The sequence below is a fragment of the Peromyscus californicus genome, unplaced genomic scaffold (genome assembly GCF_007827085.1).
Source record: "Peromyscus californicus insignis strain IS unplaced genomic scaffold, ASM782708v3 Scaffold_6__1_contigs__length_162567912, whole genome shotgun sequence".
In the NCBI taxonomy this organism is placed as follows: Eukaryota; Metazoa; Chordata; class Mammalia; order Rodentia; family Cricetidae; genus Peromyscus; species Peromyscus californicus.
In genome coordinates, this window is record NW_026294584.1 from 17,526,879 (window position 1) to 17,543,492 (window position 16,614).

Genomic DNA, 16,614 nt, shown 5'->3' on the forward strand with positions numbered 1-16,614 from the left:
CCGAGCCATTTCCCTAGCCCCTGAGCATTTGATTTTTTTAAAGTGCCATTTATAATAGCACCATCAAAAGACTTGTACTATAAATCCAATTTATACATTTATGTAATATTACATGTTACATAGAAAATATTACTTAAAGGCTTTGATTCAAACAAAGAATGAGCAGTTGCTTTGGGTAACTGCAGCTGTGCCTGTGAAAAAGAACAGGGACATGGCTGGCAGAGTTCTCGGCAAGACTTCTAAGGATAATCTGAATGGCATGAACAAAACTCTTAAATGACGTGCTTCTGCACACTTTCAGGTTTATTGATCAGATTTTAAAAATGAAACAGTCCTGAAAATAACAAAGCCACAAAAGGCTTCTTGATGCCATTATGCCTTTCAGCATGAGTAACAGTAATATTTAATGCACATTTAGAGTATTATTGATTTTTTAAAAGTCATCTTGTAACTATTTAAAGTACTCCCAAGATATATTTGATGTAAATTATTGTTCCTGTAGATCATTTTGCTAAAGTAATATTTTTGTATAAATCAAAGAAATATGTTGTTAATCTAACATACATTATGGAAAAGTTTGTAACTAAGCAGCATTGCATCAGAGGAGCGAATACCAAAACACCTGAAAGTTTTCATATTCTTAAGAGAGGTACTTCACAATTGACATGATATCCTTTATATTTATGTAGATAAAAATGTACAGTACGCTGAATGGAGTTCTTATTAAGAATAATGTAAACCAGGCATAGTGACACACTTGTCCTTTTAGCACTCTGGAGATGGAGCAGAGTCAGGAAGATCACTAATTCAAAGCCAGCTTAGGTGTCTTAGTGAGATGCTATCTCAGAGCACAATAACAAAAACATTAAATTGTTAAATGCTTAGAGCCATACACAACAAAACCTTCTTTTACTGAGAACGAATACTTTACTCTGCACTCTGTTAAGCAAAAGAGTAAACTAAAATCTAGACTGTCCCTGAAAAATCTCAGAAGACTCTATAATACACTGTGAGAAGTATAGCATGTGGAAGAGAAGATTTGCTTCTTCCACTGGAGATGAGACCATGAAGTAGTATGTCAGGCTAAAATTTCAGCAGCTCTTTTTGTAACTGGTGTGATCAAATTAATGTATTAATATCTATGTACAAACAAATACATGTAGACATATATAGAGTAGTTACTTAACAGTGGTAGTCTTCAGGTGAATAGACTGGGTTTTCTTTGTGGTTCTTCTGAATTTAGGGTCTCGTGTTCCACAGGCTGGTCTCTACTTCACTATGCATCCTAGTGTGACCTTGAACTCCAGGGTCTCCTCCTCCACCTCCCAGGGTATTCCACGTGCATGTCGCCACACTTGGTGTATGTGGGGCTGGGAATCAAACCTGTGACTTCATGCAAGTTTCACAAGCATTCTACCAGCTGAACGACGTTCTTAGACCCTGAGTCTTGTTTTTGCTTGGGGAAGTCAATATTCATATTTTTAAAAATTACTATGAATATATTTGTATACTTAAAACTTTATAAACCAGTAACAGAAATGTCAATAAACAATTAATTCGTGGCCTTGTTGAGGATAATGGTGAACCATTATGGACTTCTGTAGTAAGCACATAATTCCTGTTTCTAAAACAGGCTTGGTGATTTCTTACCCTGATAGTTAAAACAGTGATGTCTGCATATTGAAATCACCCAAGGAGCTTTAAACATCAATGCCTAGGTACTAGGTACAACACCTGGACATTTTTTTTCTTAATTTAAGTTAATCAATCCAATAGGATTGTTTGAAGTTCTCTAGGCTACTAGGATATATTGCCACATTTGAGAGCCACTATTTTATAAGAAACTTAAAGGTTTTTCCATCATTCAGGTTGTTCTTTTTGAAATTGTTACTGCCTTGTAAAAAAATTCATTGTACAACATGAATATTATTTTTCAAGTGATTTTTTTTTTTAAAGCTTTGCTTGGGTAGCCAACCTGTCATTGAATAAAAAGGGTAACGTACACATCCTCTGCATTTACCTTTCTGCCTTCTGTATTCTCACACATTCCCTAAGGCATGACATAATTATACCCTTGCCCTGTACAAAAGCTTGTCATTGTCAGTCCATTAGGTTAAACTCTAAGTTCCTTACCTGTCCCAGCCTGTTCTCAGTCTTGTCACCTGTTACTCAGTGCTAGCGTCTAAATGCGATGCATCCTCACCAGCTCTTCCCTAGGGCTCCTTTTTTCATATCTGCTTCTGTTCATGCTGCCTCCTTTGTTGCTCATGTTGATGATTACAGTTCTGTTACTGTGATGAAATGCCTGAGAGGGGAGGGAGGGCTTCCTTTTGCTCAGTTTCAGAGGGTTCAGGCCCCGAAGCATCGGGGCCTGTGATGGCACAGTACATCATGGTGGGAGTGTGTAGTGGAGGAATTCTGTTTAACTCAAGGTCACAGGGAGGCACAGAGAGTGAAGAAGGGGTGAGGTCTCCTAGAGCTGTGTCCCTCAGTGTCACAGCTCACTCCTAGTGGTGTCACAGACAAATGGGTCTTTGGGGACAGTCACATCACAGCAATAGGAATTCAACAATAGATACAGAAAGGATACTTAGAATAGAACTTTCTAGCATTGAACCATTAAACAAGGTCTGTTGTGGATACTTTACATAAACTTTCTCTTATGATCTTTATACCCGTGTCTGCAAAATAGTCATTTTCCTTACTGTGCAGATGGGAACTTGACATTTTCAGGGGATAATTAACTTGCTTAAAAGTAGTCTCAGCAAATACGATATTTCACATTTCAGATTTTTTTTTTCTTTCCTTTCCCCCACCTCACATTGCCCATTTGGTCATCATGACTTCTTCCCACATGTAACGTGCACAGACATTTAATGTTTTCAGCCTTGCTTTGAATCCTTTATAGAGGAAAATTTAATGACTTTAAAAGATAAGATAATATTATCTACATTTACTGTGTCTGATTAGTATTATTAGTTTGCTGTGATTGTCTGAGTATCAATAAGTTCTATAGTTTTACATGTATTTATATTTTAAGTCTTTTTCTGGTAAGTACTTAGCAGTTTCATTTTTCCTGAACTGTAGTTCTTAATTGAAGAAAACTTTTTGTTGTTTTCTTAGTAACGCACAAATTGACTTAGTAATACCTATATATAATTAACTGGGCTGTGTTTCTAGTTGGGGTTTTCTAAAGGAACAGAACTGACAGAATAGCATGTATGCTATTCTGTGTGCGTGCATGCGTGTGTTTGTGGAGGGGTGCTTATTAGAGTGACTTACAGGCTGTAATCCTAGTAGCTCAACAATAGCTTATCTTTTGACCAGAAGGTCAAGAGTTTATTAGTTATTCAGTCAGTGAGCCTGATTGTCTCAGTAGTTCCAATCTTGTGCTGGCGTGGAGAGCTGCTTTCTTACGTCTCCATTAGAATTCTGAAGAAGTGGGTTCTAATGCCAGCAGATGAATGCCTCAGCAACAGAAAGATGGACTTGCCAGCAAGAGTGAGGGAGAAGAAGGCAAAAAGCAAAAGCTTTCTTCTTCCGTGGGCTTTTATGTGAGCTGATGGCAGAAGGTGCAGCCCAGAGTTAAGGTGCGTCTGCTCATCTCAAGTGATCCAGTCAAGAAATTTCTCCACAGGTGTGCCCAGCTGCTTGGGTTTTAGTTGATTCTTGATGTTATCAGGTTTTCAACCAAGATTAACCCTCATGGAGTATAAGTGTATTCAACCATAAAAGTCAGTGCAATTGATTTTCTCCTGTGAAGAGAAAAGTTTCTGTATGTAGACAACTTTTCTAGATAAAGTGCAGCTGTACAGCCTTATAATCTTTGTATGGTAAAATGTTAAAATTTAACTAGAAGTTAATTTGACCAATGTTAAAAATATGACAAATTTGGCAGCATGTAATATTGTTTATTCCCTTCATCTACTTCCCAGATATTATTAATATCTGTAATGTCTCTTTAGGATACTGCTTTGTAATTACTGTGTTACAATCTAATTTGATAACTTCTCCTTCATTAGAATATACAACATGTTGTAGAAGTATTCAAGAAGTGGCTGAATGAAGAAAGTGCCACTGCCTATCAGAGAATAAAACAAAACATGGGAAATACAACCACCAAATTCCGCAAAGCACTCATCAATGGTGATGAAAACCTGGCTTGCCAAATATATGAAAATAATCCTCAGCTAAAAGAATCCCTTGATCCAAATACATCTTATGGAGAACCCTATCAGCACAACACTCCATTACACTATGCTGCTAGACATGGAATGAACAGAATATTAGGGTAAGTATTACTTGAAGCCCATTAATAAGTAATCAGTGGAAAGGAAAATATTTGTGATCTTTGAAAATGTATACTGGCATAGATCTGTGTTATGTGATTCTATTTTGGGTTAAGTTTTCTAAAAATTGAGAGTACCCAAATAATTTGGTATGATTGTGATTTAGTATGGTCTTTATTGTTTCTGGATCAGACCAAAAGTTCTAATAGTGAAGGTAGCTCACACATACTTGTTGCTTTGAATGTATTTTTATCCAGAGTGTAATGTAGAAAATAGACAGATTAGATTACAGAGGAAAGTTGAATAATCTCAAGGTAAGAGTGGGCAATAGCCAAAGGAACCATTGCAGAGCAGTGTTGTCTCAAGGGTGAAAGTGGTTAAAGCGATTAAGAATAATTTAGAGTGAAAGACTATCAACAGTACACTAGGGTCGAGCCCTTCCTCATTATCGGAAATTTATAAAACTAAGAACTGAAACAACAGAACTCTGATTACTGGAATTGAGATCTGCGTCATAGCTTAGCTCTGGGTTATAGGTATGATATCCTGAACTTCCTGGAAGGTCATTAATAGATAACTGTCTAAACATAAAATTATTAGCTAGCTGGAGGCTTTCTGTTTAAAAAGAAAAAAAAAGTGACACGTTAGTGTCCCCTCACCTAAGAATCTATCCAAATGGATCTGTCAATCAGCTGGTCAAGAAAAACTCTCTCAGGAAAAGATGTCTGTTATAGAGACTTAAGAAATAATACAAAAGTTGCCTGAATTATAGAACAGACAAAGTGACCTCTTTGGTCATTGTTCACACTCACCCCTTACGAGTGTACACTGTTTTGCAGTGGCCCCTTTGGACCACTAACTGCCAACAAACCCTCTGGGAGGGAAGGGGCCTCATAGGCTCTTCCCCTCCCTACCCATGATAAAATACTGAATGACCCAGTCTTGTTCCAGTCCTGTGCAGATCGGCACAGCTTTCCTGAGGTAAGGAGTGAGTACAGCAGTTGCTATGTCATGTCCAGAAAACATGTTTTTGCTGCACATCTCCCTGTCCTCTGGCTTTTGCATTCTTTCCACCCCTTCTTCTGCGGCGTTCCCTGAGTCTTAGAAGGGGTGGTACATATCCCAGCTGAGGATGAGCATTCTGTTGTCACGGGTTTGCCAGTTACGGTTTCTTCAGTAGTTGGTGCCTACTGCACTAGTCTCAAATGGTTGAGTGAGAGCTGAGGCCTTAGGCTGACATTTTCTCAAAAACTAATTAGATCTTTCAAGTAAAACAACTGCTAGTCTTTGATGCTTATGATAAAATTTGATCTTTCAAATGAATGCTAAAATTTTGAAAGACTCATTCTTTATATTCAACTTGACAACTTCCAAGTTCTTATATTCTAATAAAATTGATAGTGATAAAAACCAATGTAATTTATTATATAGTAAAGATAACATAGAGGGTCTCTGTAACTCAGTGAATCAGTATATTTCACATTGGTTTATAATTATTTAAAGTTCTGCACTGATTATAAAATTTTAAATGTAGCTTAGACCATTAGATTTTTAATTAACACTACAAAAAGTTCATTCATAACAGTTTTTAACTAATGTTTACTAATCTACCACTTGTTAGATTTTTGGTGCGTTATCAAATATTAGCATTCAATCATTTAAAAAGGCAATTTAAAATTACTTTTCTATTTTCTAAACTATTTAAAGTCTAGATTTTGTTCATATACTATACTCGAACCAACATATGTTAAGACAGACTGAGTCCTTTGAAAAACTCATCTGAGTGTATAGAAGCTAAAGGAGGAGTGGACACAAGCCCCATCCCTAATCCAGAAGCAATCTCTATTGATAACCACTTGCGAATGAAAATTTAGTTTCCTTCAAGCGAGTCTCACCAGGGAAATAAACTATTCTTCAGGGCAGGCTGCATGCCAGCAGTAGATACCAACAAAAAAATAAACTCAGTGCCACTGTTGGAGGTTCCTTGACTCATAATGCCATGTCAGGGCTTCTCCTTTATGTTTTGATTTTTTTATTTCTATTACTTTTTTAAAAGTACCCTTTTGCATTGGGACATCCTCTACCCTCCTCCGTTTTTCTCCTTTTTTATTTTCTTTTCCTTTCCCTCCCCCCTATTTTATTCTCATACACTTTCTAGACACTAAAGTTCATTTTTCTTGTGTATGTGTATGAGTCGTGCATATGAGTGCACCCATACATGTGCCCCAGCCCGTGGCGGAGGTCAGAGGACAACTTTGAAGAGTCAGTTCTGTCTTTTTACCGTGAGTTCTGTGCCCAAAACTCAGATGGCCAGGCCTGTGTGGCAAGCTCTCTACCTTCCCAGTCATTTCACTGACTCCCCGTCTTCTTGAGTGACACTTCTATGCAAATTGGATTTTTAGCTCTGAAGTAGACCTTACCTTTAAAATTGTTATCTTCTCTGTATTTTTAGGTAGGAAAAAGTTGTTTTTATCCTTCCTTTCCATTTTAGGACTTTTCTTTTTGGTAGAGACGGAAACCCAAATAAACGGAATGTGCATAATGAAACATCTATGCATTTGTTATGTATGGGATCTCAAATCATGATCTCTGAAGGCACCCTTCATCCTCGCTTAGCACGCCCCATGGAAGATGATTTCAGAAGGGCGGATTGTCTGCAGATGATCTTAAGATGGAAAGGAGCAAAACTTGACCAGGGTGAATATGAAAGAGCAGCTATTGATGCTGTTGATAACAAAAAAAACACACCCCTTCACTATGCTGCAGCCTCAGGAATGAAAGCCTGTGTAGAGGTAAAACCTGGTTTCTTTTCAATATTTTGTGCTAGAAAATGTGTGTATTGATAATATGTGGTAGTCAGTGTTTGCTTTGTCTTAGCAGTTCTTACCTCTTTATTCATTGTAAAAGAACCAAAGCCCTTTGTAAGTAAAGTGATTTCATTGTGTTAGGGAACAACAACAACAACCATGCAGCTTGCCAGCCTTTTGGAATACAGTGTAACCGAGATCAATCATGTTAACATCTCCTAAGATAACAGTCAGCTAAGTACTGTCATACTGAAAATAATAGGGTTTGGGGTTTTGTTTTTTGTTTTGTTTTGTTTTGTTTCTTTTTTAAGGGGTGATTTTTTTTAATAGCCAGTTTATGAAACTTAACAGATCTTGAATGTAGGGGAAAATGACATGTATGACCTATTGATATATTTTCTTTTCTTGATTTGTTTATTAAATAGATAACTGTTAATAGATGCATTTGTTATACTCCTTTTTAAAACCTTGTCTTTAAAATGTCTTGTTTCTGTTGAATCTGTGTTAAAGTATTCCTGAATACATACTACATTTTGAGACCTGTCTGCACTGGAACATTCCATCCCAGGCTGTATGTGAGAGTGGGGCAGGGGGCCAGTTTCCTGAGTATTAGATTTCATTCATCATTCAAAGCAAGTTGCCATATTTCAAAGCCTTGAATCAATGAATTACCAACCTGCAGTTTTGTGTCAGTACCCAAAGGGGAGAGGTTGATGGTGCTTAACAGACATGAAATATGTGTAATAAGAATATTTATCCAGAGTTAAAATAGAGGGTTGGGTAAGTAGTGGGAGAGAAGAGCAGCAGTGAGGTGGAGGAAGGTCATGCTCCCAGTAGGTCCCAGTGCAGCCACATCTCCAGGGCATGCTCAGGCAGGTGTTCACATGTGGGCCTCACCAGTGTGAGATTTTGATTTATAACTATCTTTATATATTGCTAATATAGAAAGCATCTTACAGCTTAGATTAAAAATCACCCATTAACCCATAATTTCTTAAAAGACATTGTAACTGTAAGAGTCACAACTCTGAGGGGAAAGGTATCCGGCAGTCGGAAGCCAAGGAATACCACAGAGTCACACTGTACAACAAACCATACACAAGAGATTTATGGGGAGAGAAAAAAGGAGGTTACCTCTGCTCAGGAGAGAAGGAACAAAGAACTGCACAGGAGGCAGGCTTTATATAGGGTTACTTGGGAGGCAGAGCTTTACAGGGTGGCCTGGGATTGGTGGGATTTTGTAGGCTAATATTGGGGCAAACTCAGGGATTGGTGGGATTCAATAACCTGATTTTGGGGCAAGCTGAGGGATTGGTGGGATTCTGTGGCCTCATCATGGGTTTTTTTTTTTTTAATGGCCCTTAGAGTAGTCTGGGGCCTGGCCACTTACTTGCCTTGTGGGACTGGACCTTGAACTCAGAGCAGTCTGGAGGCAGGGCCTGGGGGCAGAGCTTGGCCGCTTGCCCTATAGTAACTCTGTATAGTATCATCACTACTGTTCATACAACAGTACATATTTTCTCAGCTACCAACATTCATGTTATGTAGCATGAATCTTAGAGGGTCTTATTAATAAAACCAAACCTGAAGCCAGGTATTGGAGTGAATGCTGGAAGATCAGAGAAGCAGAACAAGCCACAACTACCTCACCTTGCCAGTTTCTTAGCTGATCCTATTTCCTCAGACTGGAAGCTTCTGAGTCCTCATCCAAATGGATCTCAGCTGAACTGCTTCTCGAAAGCCTGAAGCTTAACCAGCTAAATGCTTCTAGTTTCTGGTCTTCACACCTTATATATCTTTCTGTTTTTGCCATCACTCCCTGGGATTAAAGGCTCACTTCTTGGGATTAAAGGCGTGTGTCACCATGCCTGGCTGTTTCCAATGTGACCTTGAACTCACAGAGATCCAGAGGGATTTCTGCCTCTGGAATGCTAGGATTAAAGGTGTGAGTGTCACCATTTTCTAGCCTTTGTATCTAGTGGCTGTTCTGTCTCTGACCCCAGATAAGTTTATTAGGGTGCACAATATTTTGGGGAACATAATACCACCATAATGTTAATTCATACATAATTGATAGAATTTCTTTATATAGATGTATTTAACTATGAACAGGATGCCTTATAGATTGGATCAGTCTTTTTATTCTAAAATTTGTGTACTTTATTTTAAAAATAATTCTAATAAGATTAAAAATATATATCAAAGATTTAATATTTAATGTGTCTTTAGTGTTACACTTTTAAGTTGATATCAAAATTATGAATATATTTTTAAAGATTATAATCACATAATTTCATTAGCATACATAAAGATCAACTTTCGTTACTTCTCAAACTCTTATGATCTTGTTTTCTATTACTGCCATTTGTTACTTGTTAATCTTTTAGAAACTTTGTCCTTTTGTTTCCTCTGCTTGTATCACCTTTGCCCACTAGTTAGTGAATTATGATCACTAACTTGAATCTGTTTCGAAGCAGTGCTTTCGAACATTGACTCAACATGTAAAAAGATGTCCTAGGCCTTGGAGGGAATGCATATCAACAGAATTCCTGACTTTTTACACAAGCTTTCCTGAATTTTGTTCTGCACTCCCTCCTAGGGAAGAATCTGTTGTGGTGACTCACATGTGTGGGACTCTGTGGTTCTTTAAATGTGTTAAGGTAGAAATAGCTTGTTCTTGTTAGTAGCAATAATACTCTTAGTTTCTGCTTTAATAACTTGCTTCCAATAATTCTCAGTAAGCAATGTTAAGTAGAGGTCAGTTTTTAGTGTATTTGCAATGTTGTATTAAATTGTTGAAAAACTGGGGTGGTAATTTTACCAGTATCTTTTGGTTGTTGTTCACAGAGGGTTATCTAATATAGTATTTGGAAGGTCCAATTAGTGCCTTGATATATATATATATATATATATATATATATATATATATATATATATATATATATATATATATGTGTGTGTGTGTGTGTGTGTGTGTGTGTGTGTGTGTGTGTGTGTGTGTGTGTGTTTCTCTTTGCACTGCTTAATCTACCAGCATAACACATCACGTGAGCTACTTTGGTTGGTGACTGTTCTGTTTTCTATATTGAGAAGAGCTTGTTGATTTACTGTAAAGCATTCCAAATGCAGCCTTATGAACACCTCACATACATTCCAGCATTTATTGACAAATTTTAGTGTAATATTTTGCCCACTTAAGTTTATCACCAATGTCTTAACTATACTCTTGTTCAGCTTTAGGCCCTTACTGACTTTTTTTCATGCTTATTGTTAAACTAAAAGTATTTCCCTAGGAAGCATATATTAACTTCTCTACAGAGGCCTTATCTGTTTTCCTAGCATAAGTGCTTAAAACAAACACATTATAATATGTAGCCTATTACGTAACTAAAGTTCCTAGAATATCATGTATCTTATAAAATTTACTAGCATGGGTAATTTAAATACTTTTAAACTTCTCCACATTATTGCTTACAGTTTTTATTATAAGAATAATAGGGCTAAGTTCAATTTCTATAATTTTTAAATATTTTTAATGCTCAGTGGTACTAAGTATCATATAATGGTATGGGTTGAGTGAATAAATACCACCAGATATTTATTTTTCATAAAACTATGAAATTATCTAGTGATGGAAGGGGCAGAGACGTTTATTATTGGTCCTGCTCCTGCCTATGGGACTTCAACTTTTAGGGGGTCATATTTATGGAAGCATTTCTTCTCTAGTTGTTAGTTTTGGTTCTCTTCTTTATATGTGTTAGTTTTCTCATTGCTTTGACACAGCAACTTCAGGCGCACAGTTTGAGGTTGTAATCATAGCCAGGAAAGCATGGTAGGGTGAGTGGCTCTGACTATGGCAGGGGAGGCACATTTGGGCTTCTCAGCCCTTCAAGGATAGGAGGCAGAAAGCAGACAGAAGTAGGACCGGGCTGTAACATTTGAGGACTCACTAGCTCACTCTCCTGATTCTTGCTAGTGCTTTCTGAATCAGCTGGTTTTCTTTATAATAAAACAGCAACAAAAAAACTCACATAAAATTAGAAGATCTTCAGGCCTACTCCAGTGACCCATCTCCTACAGTGAAACTCCACTCCCTAAAGGTTCCACAGCCTTCCAGAACAGTACTATTAGTTGGGAACCAAGAGTTAAAACACATTTCATATTCAAGGTATATTTCACACTCAAACCACAACAGTATGTTTATTAAGAGTAGAATTTAGAGAGTTATCTAGGGCTGGAGAGATGGCTCAGTGGTTATGAGCACTTGTTGCTTCTGGCAAGTACTCTGGGTTCAGTCCCCAGCACCCACATGGTGGCTCACAACCAGCCCTATTTCCAGGTCCAGGGGATCCGACACCCTCTTCTGAACTCCAGGCACTCACATGGTTCATAGGCATACGTGCAGGCAAAATACTCATAAACAAATAAAAAAAGAATTTAGAAAATTATTATTTGACAATTTCCTCTGCATTTAATCATTTGCAGTTTCCTTGTGGTTCCTGTTTTCTGTTTGTTTGCTTGCTTGCTTTTGAGATTAGAGTCTGTTAATGTAGCTCTGACTGTCCTGGAACTCACTATGTAGACCATGCTGTCTTCAAAATCACAGAGATCCACCTGCCACCTGAGTGCTGGGGTTAAAGGTGAGCGTCACCATACCCAGTTACAGCTCATCATTTTGAACCATAGAAATGAAATGCTTATATCAATACTCCTTCTTATTCTGTGTTCCATAAGTGCATACACACACATATATACTCATACTCATGCATAGCATGAAAATTACAACCCCTTAATTATGTTGTTTTTAGAACCTTCAGGTATCAAGGTATTAAAGGCTTTGCACAGAATTGCACCTGTGTCTCTGTCTCTGCTGCCTTGACTGACTCCTTTGAAGTTTCCCTATGTTTCTATGTTGCTTCTGCGTTGACTTCCTCATATGTATATTGTAGCAGTCTCAAATTCAGTATTTCTGAAGCTCGGCTCACTCACCTCTAGTTACTAGCTTGGATATCTGGTTTCTCCTAATGTTGCTGCCATTCTCTGCAAAAGCCTTTTTACCTTGGATTATTCACATATGTTCATTCTCATTCCTCACCTTTCCTATTCCTATAATTATAATGTCTTCATATAACAATTATTTAAGAGTTAATAAATTCTTTTCTGTTAAAGCCTAGATAGTAAATATTTCAGGCAACTTAGCCAGTGAAGCCTACAAGTAACTATAGATAATATGTTAACATATAAACAAAGAAGCAAAGCAGTGTTCTGATACATTGTTATTTTGTGAACATTGCCAACTAATTTTCTTACAACTTTTATATGTCATGAAATATTCTTCAGGCTATTTAAAGTGTTCAAGATCTATACAAATTCATACAGAAGAGGCAGCTAGCTTGATTTGGCCCGTAGGCCCCAGTTTGTGATAGCCCTCCATGTAGTATAAAGAATTGGGAAAAGGACTATACCTCACAAACACACGCACTACCTCTCTGCCCCCATGGTATGTATGTGTATATAGCATTATTGATATATCACATCCATTTGCTTTAATAACAGAGGACGTGAAATATTCTGTGTATGGATGCCCAGCACACAAAAATAAAGCTTCAGTAGTACATAAAACTGGTAGGAATTTAATGTGATAATTAATATTATGGTTTTCTTTGTAGCTAAGAGTTTATCTTTTCTGCTTTGGAATAGAAATGAACTTTGGTGAAGGGTGATGTCAACTAGCATAATCTAACAAAAACTCCATGATACTTCTCCCCTTTGGTAGACTTCCCCAAGGTAATCATTGTCAGTAGGCCACATTTATTTCTTTGAGTGATTAACCTGTACTAGTGGTTCTGTAAATGGCAGACATGGCAGTGGTTTAGTTTTTGAGAGCTTCACACTTGGTGAAAAACATTTTTATAAAAATTAATGTTATGTCACATCTTTCCTATACACACTTGACCCTAAATGTTTATGTGATGTTGTAACTGTAACTGTTTGATCAAGTAAAGGGCGTGAGAAACCCACATGTGGTAAGTCACAGTTCTCCTTATTGCCACTCACAGAACCTGCTTGACACAGGTTTCACACTTCATTGAAAGCCATAAAAAACATTCACCAATCAGACTGAAGAGTCTACCTAATTATGTTGGTTTTAGCACCTAGAGCTTTAATACAAAAGAATATAGGACTCTTCCAGACCAGCATCTAGGTAACTTCCTGTCTGGACTTCAGTCTTCTGATTATGTTGAACACCTGACCTCCAGATTCCAGAGCAAAATCTGTATATGAGATTCTAGGAGTAATTTGTCCTCTTCCCCGGGTGATTATTTTGCATGGCAGATTGAAAAATGCTGTTCAGGTTTCAAGTGTATTCAGATTGAAGAATTTTGTAGGGAAATAAGAGTGACTTAGAAGGAGGGTACACTAGGCCATATTAAATAGAAGCCACCAAGTGCTAGACATTCAGGGTCAGGACCAGAAATATGAGCTATTCAAAAATTTTAATTGGAGAAGTAGTCTTATGCAAGCAAATATAGATCTATTAGCCTAATGGTTGGAATATAGATTAGATTTGAAATATTTTTAAAGCAGTGAATGCTTCTTGCCTTGTTACTTCAAAAGGACCCCAGCTAGTATTGATATCAGTCTTCTGAAAACTTACTGGAAATACAGAAACTACAGCTTGATGTCAGACCAGCTGAACCCGAATCTGTAGTTTAATGGACTCTTACCTCAGTCACTGTCAGTCATACTCAGATTAAAGATTGAGAAGCCCTCGCTTTGAGCACAGCTGGACTGGCTGATTGTGTGTGTCAACTTGACACAAGCGAGAGTCATCAGAGGAAGGAGCCTCAGTTGAGGAAATGCCTCTGTGAGATCCAGCTGTAAGTCATTTTCTTAATTAGTGATCAGTCAGGGAGGGCCCAGCCTATGGTGGGTGGTGCCATCCCTGGGCTGCTGGTTCCGTCCATGGCCTCTGCATTGCCTCCTCGTTCCAGGATCCTGCCCTGTTTGAATTCCTGTCCTGACTTACTTCAGTGATGAACAGCAATGCTGAAATGTAGGCCACATAAACCCCTTTCTCCCCAACTTGCTCTTTGGTCATAGTGTTTTTGTCACATCAGTAGAAACCCTAAGACAACAGTCCACATTGAAATCACCTGTAGAATTAGTGCCCATTCCAGGGCCATAATGGGACTATCAAGGTTTCCAGATCATTCCTCCATAGTTTGAAAACCCTGTCCTGGAACAGTACTTCCAACTGTGACTGCCCAGAAACATCACACCAGTGCAGTTTAAATCCCTGAAGGTTTAAAATACTCTGTGTGTCTCCATTATGTAGTGGAAAAGTAGAGGAATAAGAGGGCTAAGGTAATATTGGGCAAAGAATACGAATAGAAGAATTTCCAGGAAAGGAGAGTGGGTCAGTCATGTGACGTGTTACAGAAAGGTAAAGAAATCAGAGGAATAAGATTAGTAGGTTGGAGTGAGGGCTTTGAAGGATAGTATTTCTGTAAAACCATTCGGATAATGATCTGATTGTTGGCAGTAGCTGACTTGTTTTACAGGGAGATATCAACAGCAAATTTAAGAAATGTGGCTGAGAAAGCATGCGTAGTCCTGTGTCACTCATGATAGGGAATACCGTCTGAGAAATGTGTTGTTAGGTGCTTTTGCCATTGTGTGAACATCACAGTGTATGTTTACAAACTTGACTGATACATTCTGCTATATTCCTTGTGTGCATAATTATATATGCTGTTTTATACAATTGGTGAAGAAGTTGGTCTGTTTACACTATCATCATCATGTGAGTTATACATTGCTTTACCACCTTAACAAGGCCACAGTGACCCTCTCAACCTATGGGTCGCACTCCTTTGGGGATTGAATGGCCCTTTCACAAGGGTCGCCTAAGACCATTGGAAAACATTTACATTACGATTCATAGCAGTAGCAAAATTACAGTTATGAAGTAGCAATGAATATAATTTTATGGTTGGGGTCACCACAATGTGAGAACGGTGTTAAAGAACCAAAGCATTTGGAAGATTGAAAACCACTGCGCTTTTTTTTTTTTTTTTTTTTTTGGTTTTTCGAGACAGGGTTTCTCTGTGTAGCTTTGCGCCTTTCCTGGAACTCGCTTTGGAGACCAGGCTGGCCTCGAACTCACAGAGATCCACCTGGCTCTGCCTCCCGAGTGCTGGGATTAAAGGCGTGCGCCACCACCGCCCGGCCTTTTTTTTTTTTTTTTTTTTTTTTTTTGGCCACTGCGCTTTTTGAGGGATATTTGTACACTATGTGAAGATGTATTGCTGTGATCGGTGTCATAAAAAGTTGAATGGCCAATACCTAGGCAGGAGGTATAGGCAAGACTTCCAGACAGGGAGAGAACTCTGGGAAGAAGAAAAGCAGAGTTGCCAGCCAGACACGGAGAGGAAGCAGGAGGTACAAGATGGAAGAAAGGTAGCGTAATGTGGCAGAACCTAGATCGATACAAATGGGTTAATTTAAGTTATAAGAGCTAGTTGAGACAAACCTAAGTTAAAGAAAGGTCAAGCTTTCTTAATAATAAGTTTCTTTGTCGTTATTTGTGAGCTGGTGACCAACAAAAAAGCTTGATACATGTACTAGATGATTGGAATTTTTCAGTATTGCTAAATTTCTCTGGTATTCCTTTGTATTATGCAGACCAAGACATCATTATCATCATCAAGCCTGTAACTGCATTAAGAAAGTAACTGGAAGGAAAGCAGGAAGTCCCCAGTGCTAGGAGCTAAAATAGGAAATTAGAATGGAATTGGAGGGAAAGTGGAGTGCCCAGCGTCATAGAGGTTGTAGATGGCCAAAGGGCAACCTTAGAATTAGAAGAGACTTTGGAGGGTATTTTGTACTGCATCTTTTTGGTTTGGTGTATGTGCTACTTACAGTTACTATTGCTGTGATAAAACACCATGACCACCGGATGGTGGTGGTGCACGCCTTTAATCCCAGCACTTGGGAGGTAGAGGCAAGTGGAGCCTCGAAAAAACCTGGAAGGAAGGAAGTTAGGAAGGGAGGGAAAGAAAGACCATGACCAAAAGCAACTTGGAGAGGAAAAGGTTTATTTCCCACCTACACTTCCAGGCAACAGTCCGTCACTGAGGGGAAGTCTTGGCAGGAACCTGGAGGCAGGAGCTGATGCAGAGGCCTTGGAGGGTGCTACTTACTGTCTTGTTCCTCATGGCTTGCTTAGCCTGCTTTCTTATAGAACCCAGAACCATCAGCCCAGGGATGGAAACAACCACAACAGGCTGGGCTCTCCCCCATCAATCACTAATTAAGAAAATGCCCTACACCTGGATCTTATGGAGGCATTTTCTCATTTTCTCAATTGAGGTTCCCTTCTTTCAGATAGCTTGTGTCAAGTTGACATAAAACTAGCCAGGACAATTTGGTTTAGCTTTTGGTTTTTGAAGGTCTCGGATAGCTCAGGCTGAGCTTGAACTTGATCCTCCCGTTTCCACCTCCTTAATCCTGGG

At 38.4% G+C, this 16,614-nt stretch overlaps 1 protein-coding gene across 7 annotated transcripts in view; it reads left to right on the forward strand.

Moving 5' to 3' along the window:
* Positions 1-16,614, forward strand: part of Ankib1 (ankyrin repeat and IBR domain containing 1) — a 120,224-nt gene that overhangs the window by 22,467 nt on the left and 81,143 nt on the right. For 6 of the 7 annotated variants that reach the window (XM_052719901.1, XM_052719904.1, XM_052719905.1 and 3 more), the window contains exons 2-3: positions 4,023-4,291; positions 6,781-7,081. In XM_052719901.1, coding sequence (XP_052575861.1) covers positions 4,104-4,291; positions 6,781-7,081 — 489 coding nt within the window. In that variant the 5' untranslated portion in view covers positions 4,023-4,103. Of the gene's footprint in view, positions 1-4,022; positions 4,292-6,780; positions 7,082-16,614 lie in introns of those variants that run through there. The other variant, XM_052719907.1, reaches the window with a different exon arrangement.